This window comes from Motacilla alba, chromosome 9, assembly GCF_015832195.1.
Source record: "Motacilla alba alba isolate MOTALB_02 chromosome 9, Motacilla_alba_V1.0_pri, whole genome shotgun sequence".
NCBI lineage: Eukaryota > Metazoa > Chordata > Aves > Passeriformes > Motacillidae > Motacilla > Motacilla alba.
In genome coordinates this window covers 22,952,287-22,971,138 of record NC_052024.1, presented here as the reverse complement: position 1 = coordinate 22,971,138, position 18,852 = coordinate 22,952,287, and the positions used below count along the sequence as shown (strand labels likewise).

At 41.1% G+C, this 18,852-nt stretch overlaps 1 protein-coding gene across 1 annotated transcript in view; it reads right to left on the bottom strand.

Moving 5' to 3' along the window:
- Positions 1 to 298: 298 nt before the first annotated feature.
- The window catches only part of SI (sucrase-isomaltase), a 42,285-nt gene continuing 23,731 nt past the window's right edge, over positions 299 to 18,852 (bottom strand). Inside the window, exons 26-48 of the mRNA XM_038145806.1 lie at positions 17,979 to 18,185; positions 17,021 to 17,175; positions 15,855 to 16,023; positions 14,910 to 15,006; positions 14,391 to 14,503; positions 14,179 to 14,304; positions 13,337 to 13,465; positions 13,125 to 13,232; positions 12,967 to 13,029; positions 12,592 to 12,723; positions 11,899 to 11,983; positions 10,838 to 10,976; positions 8,625 to 8,758; positions 8,056 to 8,090; positions 7,848 to 7,964; positions 6,502 to 6,650; positions 5,905 to 5,989; positions 5,755 to 5,811; positions 5,030 to 5,154; positions 4,731 to 4,819; positions 3,435 to 3,484; positions 2,061 to 2,225; positions 299 to 529 (exon numbers count right to left, since the gene is read on the bottom strand). Coding sequence (XP_038001734.1) covers positions 467 to 529; positions 2,061 to 2,225; positions 3,435 to 3,484; positions 4,731 to 4,819; positions 5,030 to 5,154; positions 5,755 to 5,811; positions 5,905 to 5,989; positions 6,502 to 6,650; positions 7,848 to 7,964; positions 8,056 to 8,090; positions 8,625 to 8,758; positions 10,838 to 10,976; positions 11,899 to 11,983; positions 12,592 to 12,723; positions 12,967 to 13,029; positions 13,125 to 13,232; positions 13,337 to 13,465; positions 14,179 to 14,304; positions 14,391 to 14,503; positions 14,910 to 15,006; positions 15,855 to 16,023; positions 17,021 to 17,175; positions 17,979 to 18,185 — 2,592 coding nt within the window. The 3' untranslated portion in view covers positions 299 to 466. The remainder of the gene's footprint in view (positions 530 to 2,060; positions 2,226 to 3,434; positions 3,485 to 4,730; positions 4,820 to 5,029; positions 5,155 to 5,754; positions 5,812 to 5,904; positions 5,990 to 6,501; positions 6,651 to 7,847; positions 7,965 to 8,055; positions 8,091 to 8,624; positions 8,759 to 10,837; positions 10,977 to 11,898; positions 11,984 to 12,591; positions 12,724 to 12,966; positions 13,030 to 13,124; positions 13,233 to 13,336; positions 13,466 to 14,178; positions 14,305 to 14,390; positions 14,504 to 14,909; positions 15,007 to 15,854; positions 16,024 to 17,020; positions 17,176 to 17,978; positions 18,186 to 18,852) is intronic.

Genomic DNA, 18,852 nt, shown 5'->3' with positions numbered 1-18,852 from the left:
TCTAGACCAACATCTTGACACATTATTTCATGCTAAATCAGTCATCTGAAAACATTTGCTTCTACTTTATCTGGCCTTAAATTCTCCATAATAATGACCTGCATAGGTATAATTAAAATTAGGATGGAAATTAAATATAGGCAAAATTCCAGCTTCAAATCCACTTTGGTAACATCAACTGCATCTTTTTTTAAAAAATTGATCAGATATGACGTCAGACAGGAATTCTACTCTAAAAAAAGAGTTTTTCCCTTCAGTTCTCAGTTTGAAAGATGAACTTTATCCTCAAGTGGCACTGCTGGCTCCTGACTGCTTTGTACACAGAACACCTGGCTGTGAACTCACTGTACTGCTGTGCTGGGAAGGGAAAAAGCATTCCAAGGTGACAAAAAAGCCCTTTGAAAATTGAAAAATGGTTTTAAAAATACAAAAAAATGCAGAGGCGTGGCTGATGTAATTTTCCTTCCTAGCTCCATTGCAGGGTGTAGTTCTGGCCCAGTTTCAGCTGGAGATCGGTGATTTCCAGGAGCTGGGAATAAAACACACAAGATGCACATTTAGTAACTGAGCCTGAAGATCCATGGTGTATTCTCTGTTCCAGGGAGAAACTGGCTTCTCACTTGAAACTGCAAGAATTTATTTCCCTTTTGAAATTTACATTTGTGTTTGTATCACTACAGACAGAGTTTAACAGCACAGATTTGGGAGAGTTTGACCATGAGTCTCTGATCCCTCCCTTCACCTACAGGCTCTTTCGGAGCTGAGCTTCCTTTTGTTTTAAAAATAAAGGAATTTTTTAAATTAGAAAAATTTGGAATACGTTGCAATTCAGCAGTGCATATGATTTTTTTTTTCCATCAGCAGAATCTCACAGAATGCTCAGAGAAGCTTTTTCTCCTGTCACATCTCCCAGGTTGCAAGGAAGCTGTTAGGCAACACTGCCAGAAATGGCATTAAATGGTATTAAGGAATCATTACCTGATGGCAGCTTGTGCCTCTTTCTGAAATACGGTTTATTTTAAATATGGTAAATAGATCTCTATTTAAATAGATCTCTATTTTAAAACCATATTTGAAATATGGTTTATTTTAAATATGGTAAATAGTTCTCTATCTCATGGTAAAGACATGTATTTTTAAATATGGTAAATATTTTAAATATGCTAATATAAAAATTCCAAATATGCTAAATGCATAGATATTTTAAATATTTTAAACATACAAATATTTTAGATATGGTAAATATTTTAGATATGGTAAATATACAAATATTTTAAACAAGGTAAGTAAAATATTTTAAATATGCTAAATATATAAATATTTTAAATAGGCCAGTATAAAAATTTTAAATATGCTAAATATATATGTTTAAAATATGGTAAGTAAAAATATTTTTAATTTAGTAAATATATAAATATTTTAAATATGGTAAATATATAAATATTTTAAATATGTAAAGTAAAAATATTTTAAATATGCTAAATATGCAAATATGCTAAATATGGTAAATATATACATATTTTAAATATGGTAATATATTAATATTTTAAATAGGGTAATATAAAAATTTAATATGCTAAATATATATGTTTAAAATATGGTAAGCAAAACTAATTTTAATTTTGTAAATATATAAATATTTTAGATATGGTAAATATACCAATATTTGAAATATGATAAATATACAAATATTTTAAATATGGTAAGTAAAATCTATTAAATATGGTAAATATATAAATATTTTAAACAGGCTAATATAAAAATTTTTATATTATATATATTTTTAATATGTAAAAACATTTCAATAGTTTAAATATTTAATTATTAAATTTAAATTTAATGTTTTAAATGAGTAAAAATATTTTAAATGTGGTAAATAAATAAATATTTTGAATATATAATCATTTTAAATGTGGTAAATAAATAAATATTTTGACTATATAATCATTTTAAATGTGGTAAATAAATAAATATTTTGAATATATAATCATTTTAAATGTGGTATCTCCACCGGTTTACGGGCACAAATGCAGATTTTAACCCTTCAAGCAGCATCTCACCTTGTTGTTATAGGCAATCTTGTGACTTGATGGGATTGCTGCCCCGTTCTGTGTCACTGTCACCTGAGTGACCCTGCTGGGCACCCCCAGGACCTTGATGGCAGTGAACACCAGGTTGTTCGGGTCCGTGTAATTCTGATGTGTAACTGTGATCTCCAGAACATTCTAGAAGGAAGAGGGAGAGGCAAATATCAGGGGTTGGTACAAATGCAGAGCAGCTGTGGCTGCCCCTGGGTCCCTGGCAGTGCCCAAGGCCAGGCTGGAGCAGCTGGGACAGGGGAAGGTGTCCCTGCCATGGAATGAGATGACTTTTATGTCTCTCCCAACCCAAACCATGTGAAGTCCACTTCAGCTTTTCATTTGCTGTCCTCACTCCAGATTTTTTAAAAATTTTTATTTCTTAATACCGGTGTGTTGTTATTTATTTTTCAGATAGTGAAACCTTTCCTCCACTTTGTGAACCTGGCCGAATCCTAATCTCTGCTGTGCTTTAATTGCCACCCAGCTGTGAAGAGCAAGAAATTCCCAACCCCTGGATGGGCAGCAAGAGCTGCAGGATAAAGCCCTCTTCCCTGCCCCCTGTCACCTTCCAGGTGCTGTGGGAGCTGCTCCAGGCTCTTCTCCTCCTGCTTTTTGCCCTCCCAGAACAGCTCCTGCCTCCCCATCCCCTCCCTCAGCACTCACAGGCCTCCTCTCATTCCGTTACTGTGATTTGAAGTAGATTTTGGGTTTCTTTAGGAGGTACCCAGAAGTGCTGTGACATAATTCCACGTTTTTAGTGCTCAGAGGGTGAGTGTTTCTCATTGTTGGTTGATTCAAGACCTCTTTAATTAGGCTTTTCCTTAGCAAGTTTTTGTAAGAGCAGGGAAAGGTGCTTTTTATTTTATAATCCCCTTACAACTGCAAATATTGAGTGTTAGCAAAACAAACTCCCTTCCTTAGCAATTAACACCCTTTTATTTGACAAAGACAGAATTAGATGAGAGGAAAGAACAGTGTGGATAAAATTAGAAGACATTGTGGCACACTGGAAAATAATGAAATAGGAAAGTGTGTTTTCTCCTACAATAGAAAGAGCTTTTCTTTTAAGCCAAAAGTCCCTGTAATTAGAGCCTAATTTATTTCCAGATATTCCACTGGTTATGGAAATGAAATCTGACAATTGTGCTTAACAATACTCTTCAGATTCACTCCTAAATTCATTCTTAACACAGTTTAATAACATTTCTTGTAGCCTAATCATCTGAGAGCACAATTTAATGTAAGGTTGGGATACATAGACATTAGGGAGACCCAAATCGAAATACCCATAGTTAAAAATATAAAAAAATCACCTGAAGTGACTGTTAAATAAATATGAGCTAATGTGATTACCTGCTTAGCAGTAAAGGATGTCAGCAGGTAAACACCATCTTCATATGCATCTGTTGAAAAGAAAGAATGAAAGAAATTGAATAAAATGTCTTTGCTGGCTACCTTATTTAACACATTATCAAAATTTCTGCTCAAGGATTGTGTCCACAGACAGCTTACAAATACAAGGGATGTATTTATATGTAAATAAAGAGAAGTTGTGCATTTCCAGAAGATGAATGCTATTAGACAGAAAATACTTTCCGTGTATATAAAGCTGAAATGAGGATAAAAGGAGAATATTTTAGGGGTAAGATATAAAAGCAGGCAAAGAAACAGCACTAGGGAGATCAGGGGAGTTTAGAGGAGGAGAAAAATGCTCGTTTGAAACATTGAAGAAATGAAGAGTCATTTCCCACATCCCCTTCCATTGCCAGGTGACAATTCCAGGTGACACCCGATGGCTGTTGCCTCTCTGAGGTCACTGCTGGTGTTTCCCCAGTGCTGTGTTCAGCTGTCACTGCCCTCAGAGCAGTGCTGATCCCTGGGCACTGGGGCTCCTGTCCTGCCTTCCCACACTCCTGGGAGTGTCACCCTGGGAGATGCTCCACCCAAATTCCATTCATCACCAGCCTTCCCTAAATGTGGCCATCCTTTCTGGATTCCAGTGCTGGCAGAGGGTGTGAAGCACCTCCAGATCCACCTCCAGCCTCCTGCAAACTCCCCCCAGGTCACCGTGCAAGGCACATTTCCTGCATTCCTGGTGGAATCTCACTGTTATTACAAGGGTAGTGCACCCTAGGTGAGGAGGAGAAATGCCAGCTCAGTGTCTCTTGCCTGCAGACAGTTTAAATTTAGCCACGTTGAGGAAATTGGTGAGAGCTCTCACATGATCTGTGGTTGTGGCTCCCACGGGTTTGAGGAGGAATCTTTGTTACCTGCCTTTCCTCAGGCCCCGGGCACGAGTTCATTTATATAACTTATTAATTGTGTAAATCACAGCGTGGTGTGGCTGCAGTCAGGAAGGATCAGGTTTCTGTAATGTTGGTCAGCAGGTTTCATTTCAGTTTTGCCTCTGAAAGTGAGTTCAGATCTGTCCCCCAGAAATGGCCTTGGCCAAGTCCATCCCTTCCCTCTGCTCCTCCTCGGACAGCCCAGAGTTCGTTCCCTCTCTCCCCAGTTCACATCCTTGGCTCTGGTTTTGTCTCTTGAGTTTGGAATTTGAATATCCCCATGGATGGAGCCTCACTTGGCAGCATCCAGCCATTCTCACAGGAAAGAAAAGGGTTTTAGGAAGGGAAGAAGGCCTGGACGTACCGATGCGAACGCCATCATCCCAATAAAGGTGTCCTGCTGCAAGCAGAGCATCATCCAGGGCCACCGTGAGTCCCATCGGGTTTTTCCGGCTGTGGAAAACACAGTTTTCTCTCAATTCCCTCAGCCAATCACATTCCATATTCCCCAGGTGGTAATTCCTTTCCAGGAAAGTCGTGTACTGCCGAACTGACCTCCCATAGCCATCTTCCCATCCCACACTACTAAATACCACTAGGAAAAAGAGCCCAAAAACCAACCAAAAAGATAAATTAAATTTAAAAATTTTCCCTTCTTCCTACCTGGAAGCAGTTGTCGTAGCAGGTTTTTGCCAAGGCAGGATGTATCCGCCTCGGATGTGCAGGTTGATGTGCTCCAAAGGAGCTGATAGATTTTGGAATTGTTTCCTAAAGCCAGTATCAGAGTTCTGTGTACAAAAAAAAAAGAATTTTTACAGGGTTTTCCTTCAGAACAAAATGTAATATTTCTCTAGACAGGTTAATTAGGAGTTGTTACTGCAGGAGTAACTATTAATAAGAGAAACCCTGAAATTTTGGGTCTGTAAAAGCCAGGCCTGACCATGGGTGATGGCAGCTGAACCAAAGGGGCCAAGTGGGTGAAACACAAACCTGTGATTAATGAAAGGAGTTGTGATCCTGCTCTTCCTATTTCCAAATCCTTTATTAATTTCCAGGAAAAAATTATGCAGCTAAACCTGATTTTTTCTTTTTTCATTAGAGAATTCCATTACAAAAACCTTCTGTGTATCATTTGAGGGTTACAAAAAGTGAAAAGAAGTCTAAATTAAAGGTATTAACTTCGCCTTTTCATTTATCATAACTCTGGTCATGTTATTATACATTATTATAAAGGAATCGAGGATTTTTATTATTTCTTTTTCTGTTTCTAAGAACTTATATTAAATGCAAATTAGGCAGGAGAGTGTTCCCACCTCCCTGCCACACTCAGCACTGTGAAAAGACAGAAAATACAAGTTTTAAAATACAGTTTTTTTAGGATGACTTACTGTGTGGTAATCATACCAGCGAGCATCAGGGAAATAAGCCATCACACTCCGATCATTCTGCAGTTAAACACACAAATTTTAGGCGCCTTGAATCAAAAAGTGAAGCTTAGTTAAACTGACTCTCAGCAATAAATAAGTTTAAAAGCTCACCTCTCTCATCACAGGGCTGATGAGCAGGGCAGGACCCCAGAGGAACTGCTCGTCGATATCCCACGTGGTCCTGTCTCCCACAAACCTGTCAGGAAGAGACAGCCAGAGCTGAGCTTTCCCAAAGAGTCCCTCCTGGAAGACCCTGCTGTCAGTAAATTCACCTTCTCTTTCTAGTGTCTGTTTCCTCATTATTACTGTTAATAATTCAGAGATAATTAATGGCTGCACAAAGATCCTGATGTGACATTCAGTAGAGAAATGCAAGTTAGTGCTTAGCTTTAGGGGTTTTGGTCCATTTCTTTTCTTTTGCTTTTCAGTACATTGGGACAACAAAACTCTAAAAGTCCTATGCTTGTTCTTTACAGGAATAGAATCTTGGACAGACTGGGACAGACTTTTTAATTTGAGCCACTGAGCTTCTTTGTAAAAACAAATCACTACATGCAAAAAACTCTGTTTTTCCCAGCCAAGACTTTTTGTTTTTTTAATTGAAAGGGGAAATGCTGTAACAAAGAGAGAACTCTGTTGTTAGGGGGTCACAACTAGAGGAGTTTTAATGGGAATTCTTGGTGAGGGGAGCAGGGGAATTGCACTCACTCGTGGAGAAGGGGGCGGACCACGGTGCTGCCGTGGGCGTGGGCGTCGTACAGCAAGGTGTAGAGGTAAGGTAACAGGGTGTATCTTATGTTCAGGACATTCCTGGACATCTCTTTAAATTTGTTATCCCAGGAAGCAGGATCTTGCCTCTGAAAGAGAGCGTTGTTAGAGAAGCTGGGTTGGATTGCATTGCAAAGCTAAAAAAAACCAAATCCACACAGCAAAACCAAGGAAATTTCCTCTCTGAAGCAGAGCATCTCCATTTGTTTATTCTTCACCTCAGGAGCAAGTGAAAACTGTGGCTGTCACTGCCAGCCCCAGGAGGGGAACTAGAAAGAGGAAAGCTGATAAAAACCCAGGGGAAACAGTAAAAATGTTTAATGCAAAGTGTCCCCAAGGTGTGACACGTCCCAGGGTCCATCACCCATCAGCCCTCTGCTTGCAGCAAGAGGCCGAGGCACCAAGGACTGCTGTCAGGAGAGCCTCAAGTCTTTATTAAATGGAGGGAACAATACCTTGGCAAATTGGGTAGGGCTGGAAGCACCACGATAACCCTGAATCTGCATTTTGAAGGCTTTCAGGGCCCGTGGAAGGTGTGTGCTGCGAGATAAAGCAGCTGGCTTTGAAAAGGAGACTTTAATCCATTAGATATTTGCCATCTAAATAGCTCCACTCTGCTGGACCTGAAGCTTTCCCTGGAACACAAGTGCTGTTTCCCTTTTTTTTCATTTTCCCAGTTATCTTGTTTTACAGCTTTCTCCACTCCACTCCTTAGCCTCCATTTAGGCAATTATTTCCCTTTCCTTTCAGCAGAAATACAATATCTGATGGTGGCAAACAGGCAGAGCACAGAAATTCCTGAGTCTCACTCCAGCATCTTATTACACTGCCCCATTTTCTCATTTGTTGTATAATTATGGGCAATTAGGGCTGAGAGCACCGAGGTCAGTTCTGTTTCTTCAAGGTGTTTGCCTTAAAATCTCCATGTTAGCCCTGCTGTAGCTCATTGAAATCCAAATGGCACAGAGGAGAAAATATGTAGAGTTTGAGTCAGTGAAAGCAAAGTTATGACAGGCTTCCTTCAAGTGTCCAAATCCCAGAGCAGCCCCTCTGGGGGCACAAAACCTCCCAGGTGATGGGGAGCCTCACAGCAGAGACAGGTAGAAATAATGACAGTTTTCATTTGATAAAGAGCCAAAAATGTTCTGTTCTTCTCCATTTGACTTGGAATGGTTTGGGTGGGTTTTTTTTTTTTGAGCCAGGGCGATTGTGCATTGTTCTGGCTGGTTTTGCCTGTGTGTTGCAAGGGCCCAGCTGCTAAGAACTATTAAAAAATTGCAACTCACCCGTGTTCCTTTCTCGTTGTGGTTCCTGGAATATGGGTAGAATGCACCCAGCTGCATCCAGCGGACACACATCTCATACTGTGCGTCTTTGAAGAAGCCACAGATATCAGCTCCTGTCTGAAATTTTCAGAATAACCCAAATGGAAAACTGTATTATCATGTACAGCATCACGGTAATTAAATAGAAGTTAATAACTCATTAGCTTACATAAGATATTCCAAAGAGACTGAACTCCATCATGCCTGAAAAGAGAAATAAATTGGAGTTACTCGCTGGGTTTTTTTATGTTTTGGTTACATAGACAGTGTTTATTACACTACTGATTCAGAAGAGAAAAAACCACATCCAAGCCCCACAATTTCTCTAATGTGTTGTGTTTTCCTGCTAGAGAAGGAGATGGAATGTGGGTGGACGGGAGCAAAGAAAAAAAAGAGTAGCAGGACACAGGGCATGGAGGAGCCTGGTCCCAAGGAAATTAAAGGAGTTCCCAGCACCTGTAGAGAAGGAAGTAAGAAGAAAAAGCTAAAAAGGAATTTACCACAAATTCTGGTTGGTGAGCTAGTCTTTTCAGCTAAAAAATCACAGGAATACAAAAAGCAAGGAGGTGAAGGAGAAGCAAAGCCAGCTTGGATAATGCTTGGAGGAGCCCGGTGTGTGGACAATGTCCCTGCCATGGCAGAGGCAGAACTAGATTTAGGGCTTTAAGGTCCCTCCCAACCCAAACCATTCCGTGATTCAGTGATCCCGGGCATGCAGACCTTTTCCCTGGCACGTACCAATAATGGATTTGTGCAGCTGGTCCCAGGCTGCCGTGTTGTCCCCCAGCCAGTGCCCCACCCATCTCCCGCTGCTGGGATACGTGGAGCGGCTGATGACGATCCCGCGCTCCTTGGTGGCAGCTTGCAAAGCCCTGCAAGAACAGAAACAGGCACAGAAACAGGTTACAGGAGAAACACTGCACGAGAATTTACTGCAGAAGAGCCTCTGGAAAGAAATATTTGGGTTTGTATTATCCTAGAGAAGGGCTACATGATATACATCCAGTCCCTTTGTGCTTTTTATGGCAATTCAATGTGATCCAGACTCAATCCCAGCAAACTGGCAAACATGAGGGATTGAAAAGGAGTTTTCCAGCTCAGGCTAACTCCTCTGTGGGAAAATAGGAAATGTAGCAAAACTTTTCTAAGCCCATTTTCTAAGTGCTCCACAATGCGTGTGAGGGCACGTCATTCCTTTCCTAAAGTACTCAAAAAGTTGAAGCAACAGTTGGAAATGATTTGGCAAAAATCAAAGCAAAAGGCTCACAAGAGTGAAAACAGAGGTAGCAGGAATATTTGACCTCTCAGGATAAGTTTAGTTGACTAAAAGGTGCTGAAATAAAAAGAGAGAGAGTCGGGGATTTTTAGTCCCTTCTGAAAGACCAAGGTGACAGACTATCAATATGAATATTAGTCAGAAAATCACCCTGATGAAATCCCACTGCTCTCCAATGTGAGACCCCATAATTGCCTAAACTGCTGCTTCATTAAGGCACTATTTGCTTATTTTTCTATAGGATTTGCAGCTTTAGTGACACCATAATTACAGCAAAGATACACAAGTCACTTAAATTACCACAGCAATTAAACCAGACTAATGTGCCACAATTATTTCCTCCAAGACAAACAGTGACTTTCCTAGGATCCTTTATTCCTTTGTAACATATTGTCCAACACTTTAATTCTCTGCTTGCTTTCCCTGTGTCAGTAGTGCTTTGGAGGTGGCAGCTAAAATTCCAAAAGTGAAGACAGCGAATGTCACGTGTAGAACTGCTCGGGGATGAGCAGGACCTGGAGTGTTCAGTGCCTGGAGCCTCAGGCCTGCAGCTCCGTAGCTCTATCCATGAAAAACAATTATTCAGGTCACAAAGGCTGCATTTACCTCCAAACAGTTCCTGTATTCACTAATAAGGACTCTGGCTATGCAAAAACCTCATTTCAAAAGAAGTGCATCAAGGCAATATCCCAAAGTTCCTGTGGCTAATGGATGGAGGACTGAAATGACACCAGGTTACATAAAATACTGATGTTCACTTCTCAGTTACAGTCTTTTGTGAGTTTTGTGTGCAAATAATCTTTCTGTTTGGATGGTTTAGTATCAAAATAAATTATTGCATTTCTTCAGTTTCACAAGTACCCCTTCAGTTACTGCCAAAAAATAAATATGGGACTGAAATGTATGTGTGTATATATATATATTTTGTAGCTAACATTTGCTATAAATTTCCAGTGTGAGAGTATCTGTGTGAGCTGTGAGATTTATTCTAGTAGTTTCTGCTGCAGTGCCTCGCAAAACAGAGGAAAATAGTTCATATTTAAAACACAGAAACTATGTGATGGTGATATTCCTTTTCCTATCAAATTCTTGTCTACTCCGCTGGCTGCACCCAAGGTCTTGGCAGGGCTGGGTCCAGTGAGAAACTTCTGGAGCTTCCCTGTTTCTGATCGAGCCAAGAGGGACCTGCCCCTGGCTGAGCCCATCAGCAGCACTGAGTGACTTCGGATAACAGGAATGAGAAAGGGAAAATGTAGCTCCCCACAGCAACTGGAGCTGCTCAAACTTCAGGCCCAAAGCATGAACAACGTGAGAAGAGGAGGGCGGGCAAGCAAGCAAGGAGGATGGAACGTCATAATTTGAAGCTATTAATTGGACAGTTAACTCCTAGGTTAAAACTTACAAAACTGAAACTACTACAACTACAAAACTAAAACTCCTAGGACTAAAACTTACAAAAATGTGAGATCTTGAGACCAAACCCTCTTTTGCTTCCATCTCGGAGCCATCCAGGCAGAGCCACCGCTGTGGCTCCGGTCCTGCCAGGGTTTGGCCTTTGAAGGCTCTTTGATAAATACCCACTTTTATTACTCCTAACCCCATCTAGCCTCTGTTCCAGCTCCTTGAGGCACCAGAACATCTCCTGGAGGCAGCATGGAACATGCAAAGCACTTACTCCAGGCTGGGTCTGGCTTGGGACCATCCGTAAAGGCTGTGGACATCGTAGTGTCTGGCTGGGGTCCCGTCTGGGAGGTAGTGTAGACCTTCCATGCATGGAGTTTTGTGGATTAATCCTGCTGAACTATATCCCAAATCTTGTGGAAAGGGAAGAAATATATTATTAATGTATTAATCATTTGAGCTACTTTTTGTTAATTTTCATAATCTGTTAGGCATTCAGTCTCTTTGTACTGTCACTTATTTATTTATAATTATAAAAATAGCCTTTCCAAAATGGAATATTTCCAATATTCCTATTCAGGTATCTGAGCCTGTGAATGTTTTAATAGTTCAGTTACTCTGAATTTTAATACTTTTAATAGTTCAGATGCTCTTACTACAGAGGCTCAAAGAATAAACAGAGTACATCAGAAGATATTTTAAATCTTCTTTGAACACTGTCACACTAATCACATAAACAGAAAAATGGATGTGGTGGGGGTATGGTCTATGTCTGAATACTAATTTCCTGGAAATTCCTGAGAAACCACTCATGAAACCTGAATACAACAGTAAGCACTGAGACTATGCTAATAAACCATTAATAAATAATTCCTAATTAGTACTACTTTACACCAGTACTTCAGGAAAGCTGAGCTAAGAAAGCGAAGCATTTCAAGCATTTGACTGCTCACATAAATGGTAATGAGAGGAGACACATGGATATTTTCTAAATATTTAATTAATTGCATTATTCATCTGAGAAAAGTGCAAAAACAGAGAGCTCAATTCTCTGGCATGCCTCAAGCAAAGCACTTAGACACAAAATAGGGACCCAAATCCATATGCAGTGAGGAGCTGGAAAGAACTTTACTTTTACAAAGTGCTGCACAGCTCCTGCTGAAATAGCTGGGCTTGCAGTGTGCCCATAATCTCAGGAATAAAGGGCCATGTCCATGAGGATGTGTGGGTTTATAAACCCATCTTTATTTCAACTTTTATGCCCCATATACCAGATAAGAATTTATGTAGGAACCAGAAAAACCTAAAAGTCTTGTGAGGAGGAATCAGACTTACGAGGCATGTAGGGGGGATTATTGAGGAGGTCGTTCTTACAGCCACCCATGGCGCCATTCATAAAAGCTGCCGGTTCATTCATGTCCTAAAAACACAGAGCAAAACCCCTTAGAGTTCTCTCCAGAACACCATAAATTCTGAATTACAAACAAACAGCATTGCAGGGTTCCTCAGGAGCCTCAGTTGGACATCCCGTGTTCCATAAAAGGCAGGAGAAGGGCTTTCCATGAGGGCATGGAGTGACGGAAAAAGGGGGATGGCCCTGAGCTGAAGGAGGGCAAGGTTAGATGGGGTATTGGGAGGGAATTGCTCCCTGTGAGGGTGGGCAGTTCCTCGCACAGGGTGCCCAGAGCAGCTGTGGCTGCCCCTGGATCCCTGGCAGTGCCCAAGGCCAGGCTGGACATTGGGGCTGGAGCAGCCTGGGACAGTGGAAGGTGTGCCTGCCCTGGCAGGGAATAGGAATAGAAGATTTTTAAGATCTTTTCCAACCCAGACTATTCTGTGATTCAGCAATTCTTTGTTTCAAGGGAGCAACTTCCAAGATTGTCAAGTCCAACATTTCCTTAATGGGAATTTAACACGGGATACTTCTGCCAGAGCAGTGCAGATACTGGGAATCAGGAATTGGGGCCCTCTCCACCAGGGTCGGGCAGAGAAAAACAATCCAGAAATCAGATGCATCTCCACACTCACAGTCCACAGCCCATCGAACTTGAGGCTTTTTGAGGGGTCGGGATTGTTGTAGACCTCCAGGATTTCCCTCTTGTACCATTCCACTGTGGAATTGCGGAAGAAGTCTGGGAAAGCACAATGGGATACGTAGTTCTGTAAAAACAGAAGGAAAACAAGACAGATAAAGGGACTGAACGTATTACATAAAACTCTAGAATTAAAAAAAAAAAAAAAAAACAACAAAAAATAATGGCTTGTTCACTAAGTTTTATGGCTTTTAGGAAGACTTAACCAGTTTCTGCACTTTATTCCTGCCATGAGACTTATCAATGATTTTGCTGCTATTTTGATTAATATCTATATTTGAGTCCAGAACCAAACCATGTCAGTATTTACCTCTACTTGGTCTTCATGAGGCAGTGACTCATTGATTGTGACATTGGGAAGAAACGACCAGACCTAATGGGACAAAGAATATTTTAAATAATCAAGGCACACTAAATGCAATCTGAGCATCAACAACACACAGTTGAATACTCATCCCTGGACAGTACCTTGGAATATAAAATTTCTTTGGTATCAGGCCGTTGCACAAAGACATTATTGGCCACACCTCTGGTGAAGGCAGGATAGTTGGTTTCATTCACAGAAATGGCTGGATCCTACAATTAGAAACACTTTTGCCCTTAGGCTCAAAACTCACATTGAATATATTCTCCATTTTGTGATGCTGTATTGGAATTTAAAAACAATATTCCAGACTGACCAGGATAATGATAAATCTCATTCCTTCTGCTTTGATTTTGTTGATCAGAGCTGGTAATCCTGCAAAACGTGGGGAAAGGGTGAAGTCCAGGTTCCTTTCCATGTAGTCAATGTCTACGTATTGGACATCCTGCAGTTAAAAAAAAACCCAATTAATTTTAAATTATTTTCTCCTCTTTTTTGCCAAATATTGAAAATTGGCCAAAATAAGTAAAACGTGGAGCTTTCTATGTGTAAAACTGGAAGCAGTGGTAACTTTAGGCTGAAGTTGTTAAATTAATATTACACAATCTATGAGCAGATCCAAACCAAAATAAACCTTTCACTGCTGCATCTAAAATAAGGGGAGAAATTGATACAAAATAGAGAAAAAAAAGGATTTCTCTGTACATATGTACACAGAAATTGCACCTATATTTCCATAGCTATAAGGAAACAATGGGAATAGCTGTTGTCAATTGAAAAATTGATATTATTATATTCAAAACTAATTCAAAGTCAATTTATAGCATAATTTTGTTAGGTCTGGGTGCTATTCCTAGTACCCTGATGAGAACCTGGGCCATATCACAGCTGACTTGACACAGAGCATTATGGCAATGAAATTATGCTGCTTCACTTTTCTCCCTGCTGGTTTTTCTTAATCACTGCTCCTTCCTCTCATTCTTTGGTGTGAATAATTAAGAAAATTAAACAGCTTTTAACACAGCCCAGAGCCCGTGGCACAAAACCTGCTCTTCTTTACCACAGTGGTTTTTTTGGTTGTTTACTGCTTTAGTGTTTAAATGGATTTAGTCAATGCTACGAAGCCAAAAGCTCAAATGATATTTGCTCCCAACGTACGTGGGGAATCTGAGCCGCCTGCATTTCCTTCACAACCGTGGCGACCTCGGAGTCGTTGGCGTATCCGTAGCGGCACAGCTGGAATCCCAAGGACCAGTAGGGTGGCATGACTGGGCGCCCTATCAGCTGAAAAGAGGAAAGGATGCTCGTGGTGAGGAGGGGAAGAGAAACCAAGCCAACCCGCCAAAGCCCAGCAGCAGTCAGGCTCCTGCCTCGGTGTATTCCTGAACCACGAGTTCGGGGGTCGGGCCCAAAACCATGTAGAAGTCGAGGATTCCTCCGATGGTGCGGTAGGTCAGGGCAGGGGTGGGCTGGAAAGTCACATCTGGAAGTGGAAGGGAAGGGAGTGAGAAAAGGAGGCCTGGATTTGCCACTGGTGCAAAACGCTGACTGTAAAAATGGAGCACGCGGAGGAGGATGGAGAGAGACAATTTGCAAAGGTCTGCAGGGACCAGACAAGGGGGAATGGCTTCCAACTGACAGGGAGGAGGCTTAGGTGGGATATTGGGAAGAAATTCCTCCCTGTGAGTGGGGTGAGGCCCTGAGATTGCCCAGAGCAGCTGTGGCTGCCCCTGGATCCCTGGAAGTGCCCAAGGCCAGGTTGGACAGGGCTTGGAGTGACCTGGACAGTGGAAGGTGTCCCTGCAGGGGGTGGAATAGGATGAGCTTTAATGTCCCTTCCAACCCAGACCATTCCATGATTTTATGAGATAAAGTGAAGGTTTTCTTACCCATTGCATTGCTGTTAAGCAAGAGAACTCCATGGGCATTGCCATCTTCTTCAAGAGCCATATAAAATGGCTGAAAACCATAGGAGTTCAACTTGTACTGCAAATAAAACAAAATACGTTTTACTGGAGAAACATTGCAAACATTTGCTTACTAACATTTAGTAATAAATTTAATAAAAGATGAGACAATTGCCAAACATAGCAAATAAATTTTAAATTTATACACCTAAACCCTAACCTAACAACAAAACAGACCTGGAGAAGGTCACTTGGAGCTTCACAATTTATCAGGCTTCTCCAGACTGCTCAGGCAGGAAGGAAAGCAAAGGTATTGCTGCACTTAAATTTCACTAATGAGAAGGTGCTTCCTCAGGACAAAACTTTCCCTTCTTTGCAAACAGAACCAGGTGTCTGCGTGCTCAGGAGGTGCTGGTGACACTGTATTTAATTTTCTCAAAATGTGTTCCAGCCTGACCTGGAAGTTGGAGATATAATTAGCTGCTGCTATTTCATTGGCCATCCCCTGATAATTGGAAATTTGCTATCTTGTAGGAAATAGGACAAATAAACAGAGATAAGATTTCTGCTTTACCTGTGTAAGTACTAAATTAATCCCCAAGCAACAGGAATTGTTCTGACTCATGTCTAATTCTCAAAACAATGAGCAGAGAAGAATAAAAAAAAGGAGGAACGTGCTGTTACTCCTAAGCCATCTGTCACCTTCCAGCAGCTGACTGAGGGCCTGAGCTCCTCACATTGTTCTTGCAGGTCACAAATAATGGGTTTACAGATGACCTTTGCCATGGAGACACCATCGAAATTGTAAACTCTGATAAATACAGTCAGAGCCAATGCCCAGTACCAGCAGACATCCACTGGATTTTAAAGTCGTGCTGAACACTTCCTGCACTCATTGGTTCAGAAATCACATCTTTGCCTGCTTACAGTTGGAGGCTGGTCCCTGGTGAACATTCCCCAGGTGTGCCAGCTCATGTTGTGTCGGAAGGTGGGGTGCTCCGTTTCTCCGAACCCATAGATGTACTGGGATGCCAAGCGGGTGGAAATCTGGATGAACATGTCACTGAAGGTGAAGGTGGGCAGGCCTGAATTCCAGCTGAAGTGGGAAGAGGAAAGGGAAAATTAGAATAGAGCGTCCTCAGGGCTGTGTTTCTGGCAGACATTTCCTTTTGAGCCACTCTTTCTCTGCAAATCTCACTCTTCAGTAAAAGTGGACTAAAAATGTTGTGGTTATCAAAAAAACTTAAAGGACATGAAATGGGAGTGTGTAAGAATTGCTGAAGAGTTTCGGGACATCAAATCCTCTGTGTCTCTCAGAGGAATAGCACACAGGCATCGTGCATGGCAAGTTGTGTTGTATTTTGGCAATTTAGAGAGGAAATGTGTTTTAGGACACTGCAATCCTATTTTCCTCCCAGACAGAGCACTGGAGCCACATGGAATATAGTAAACAAAGTGCTTTTTACAGTTCACTGAGCTTTCTGTGCAGATTACACTGGAATTGCATTCAGAGGTCACATTTATTATAAATCAGCATCTTTCCAGTTAGAAATCAAACTGCAGCCTGGTGGGCTCTGCCAGAGAATTTCATCCTTCCAGGAGCTTCAATTGCAGGTTGAATTATTATTCTGGTTGGCAAAAGGGAACTCAACTCGCAATTAAGTTTTGAGTACTTAAAAAAATTAAATTAAATTGGTTTTTTGAAGAAAAAGCATAACACACTCAACTGTTCTCTGTTTTGTAACTCTGACTCAATCAAGAAAAAATGAAGCTCCTGCCAGACTCGTCTGTCGTATTACCAAAACCCATCTCGAGTTGGGACACCACTTCCTTCTATTTTTTTTCCCTAACCATTCCCCAAAACTGACCCAAATGGCCAATCCTTAATGAGCAGTGCTGTGGTCACCTAAGGAATATTTTAGGAACTGTAGAAAAGTCCTTTTGCCTCCCAGAAACTTGGGGAGCGCACAAGGAACAGCCTTCAGAGCCGCCGGTGTTCTTCACTCCAGCCCGTGCACAGAGGAGAGCGCTTGGCGTGAAAAAAGCCCCCACAAACGTGTGACACAAAGCAACAAAGGGTGGCAGGGGCTTACATGACTGTCCCCGTGCTCCTGCGGCGCACTTGGATCCCGAAGGGTTTGATCTGGAGCGAGACGTCGTAGAGCCGGTCCTGGCTCGAGCTCGTGGGGGAGCTGGGGAGGTTCAGGGGCACGGGGACCTCGTACCGTGGGTTTTGATAGTCATAGATCTGCGAAGAAAAGGTCGGCTTAGTTAAGCAAATCAGTAGTTCAAAATCTGAATCTGATGCAGATTTTAAAACACCTGCTGTGGGGAGTGTTTTCTTTCAAATGCATGTTCTTGGACCATTTCTTTCACAGGGTTTTGTTGGGGGGAAACGAATCCCAACCAACGAAACTTAAAAGATTTCTTTTGGATCATGAATGGCTCATCTAATTATCTACATGAATTTGAAGTATATTCTTATATTTAGAATATAGGTATATGTACTTCGGTGTATGTACTTTGCAAGTGTGATAAATAATTTTCTAGTTCATCTTTTACTCAACTTTTAGGATTTTTTCTCAGGCTTTCTGTATTTTGAAAGCTGATAGAAGTTAGTTTTTGATGTTGACCACTTAGCTCAACATTATTAAACACATCACAGCAAATTACAGTTAAACAACAGTGAACGGACAATTTTAGAATAGAAGTGCAATGGTGGATGTAAAAATAAACTGTAGAGTCATGAGAGCACTTACAGATAAATTTACCTGCATATTAACAAAATACTTTCAGTTTCAAAGTTCCTGTTTGACATTACACACATACACTGGCATTCTACCTTTGATTCATGTAATTTCTTTGTAAAATTGAGTGCTAGGATTCTAGGACAAGAAATAAAAAAATGCAAGCTAAGGGCAATAATAATTGCTTAGAAGGAGAAACATATTTACACAAGGCTGCTTCTGTCTGTGAATTACAGATTTGGCCATAAAAAGCCCTTTGAATTTCCATAAATAAAACATTTGAGGAATTCTGGGATGGCTTTACCTTAAACTGCAGCATGTTGTTGAGATGGTATTTCACCTCCAGGCGCAGGGTGCTGATTGGGGCAGTGTAAGCCTCGTTAGCCCTGACCTTGGAGCCATCCAAGCTGAGTGTGGCTTCGATTCCAGCGGAGGAATAGTTGACACTCTTCACCAGGTAAGGATTGCTGGAGCTGTAGTAGCAGGAAGGAATATCTGGATTTGCTGTCTCCTGGTGCAAACAGAAAGGACTTCCAGGTTAGCAAATCAGCTGGATTTTTTAATTAGGTATTAGCATGGAATCCTGTTTTTATCAGATCTGTGTCAAATGTGGAATTTGGGGGGAAAATTAATGGAATCCTGAATGAAGAAATAATACAGAATGGTCTCTAGGCTGACTCAGGTGTAATAAAGCCATCCTGTGAAGGCTGTACAAATAGTTCAGTCAGGAAACTGAATCCTCGTGCAGTTAAGAAGGATTTAATTTCCTCATCTCTTTGATCTTCAGATCAATCCCTCAACATGGTTTAATCTTGGCTTGTGGGAATTCCTAAACTTCGTCCCTTTTAATCCCATTTCTCTCTGGCTGCCTTCAAGGACATGTGCCCAAAACCCATTTCTTACTCAGGCAGCATCAGGACTTTCCACTGGCTTAATTCACACAAATTATCCTTAATATACCCAGTGAAAATTACATCCTACTCATCTGAGATCTCCTGACATTTCCAAATGTCCAAAACTATAAAAAAATCCTTTTAGTAGTGCAACAAAACCAGAGCAGCTCATCAACTGCTTCAGCAGGTGCTGGTGCAGGAGCAGCCAGCACTGACTTTTGGATTTCACTCCTACAGGAAAGGCCAAAAATAGGCATTTTAGCTTTAGAAGAACAGGCAGTCATT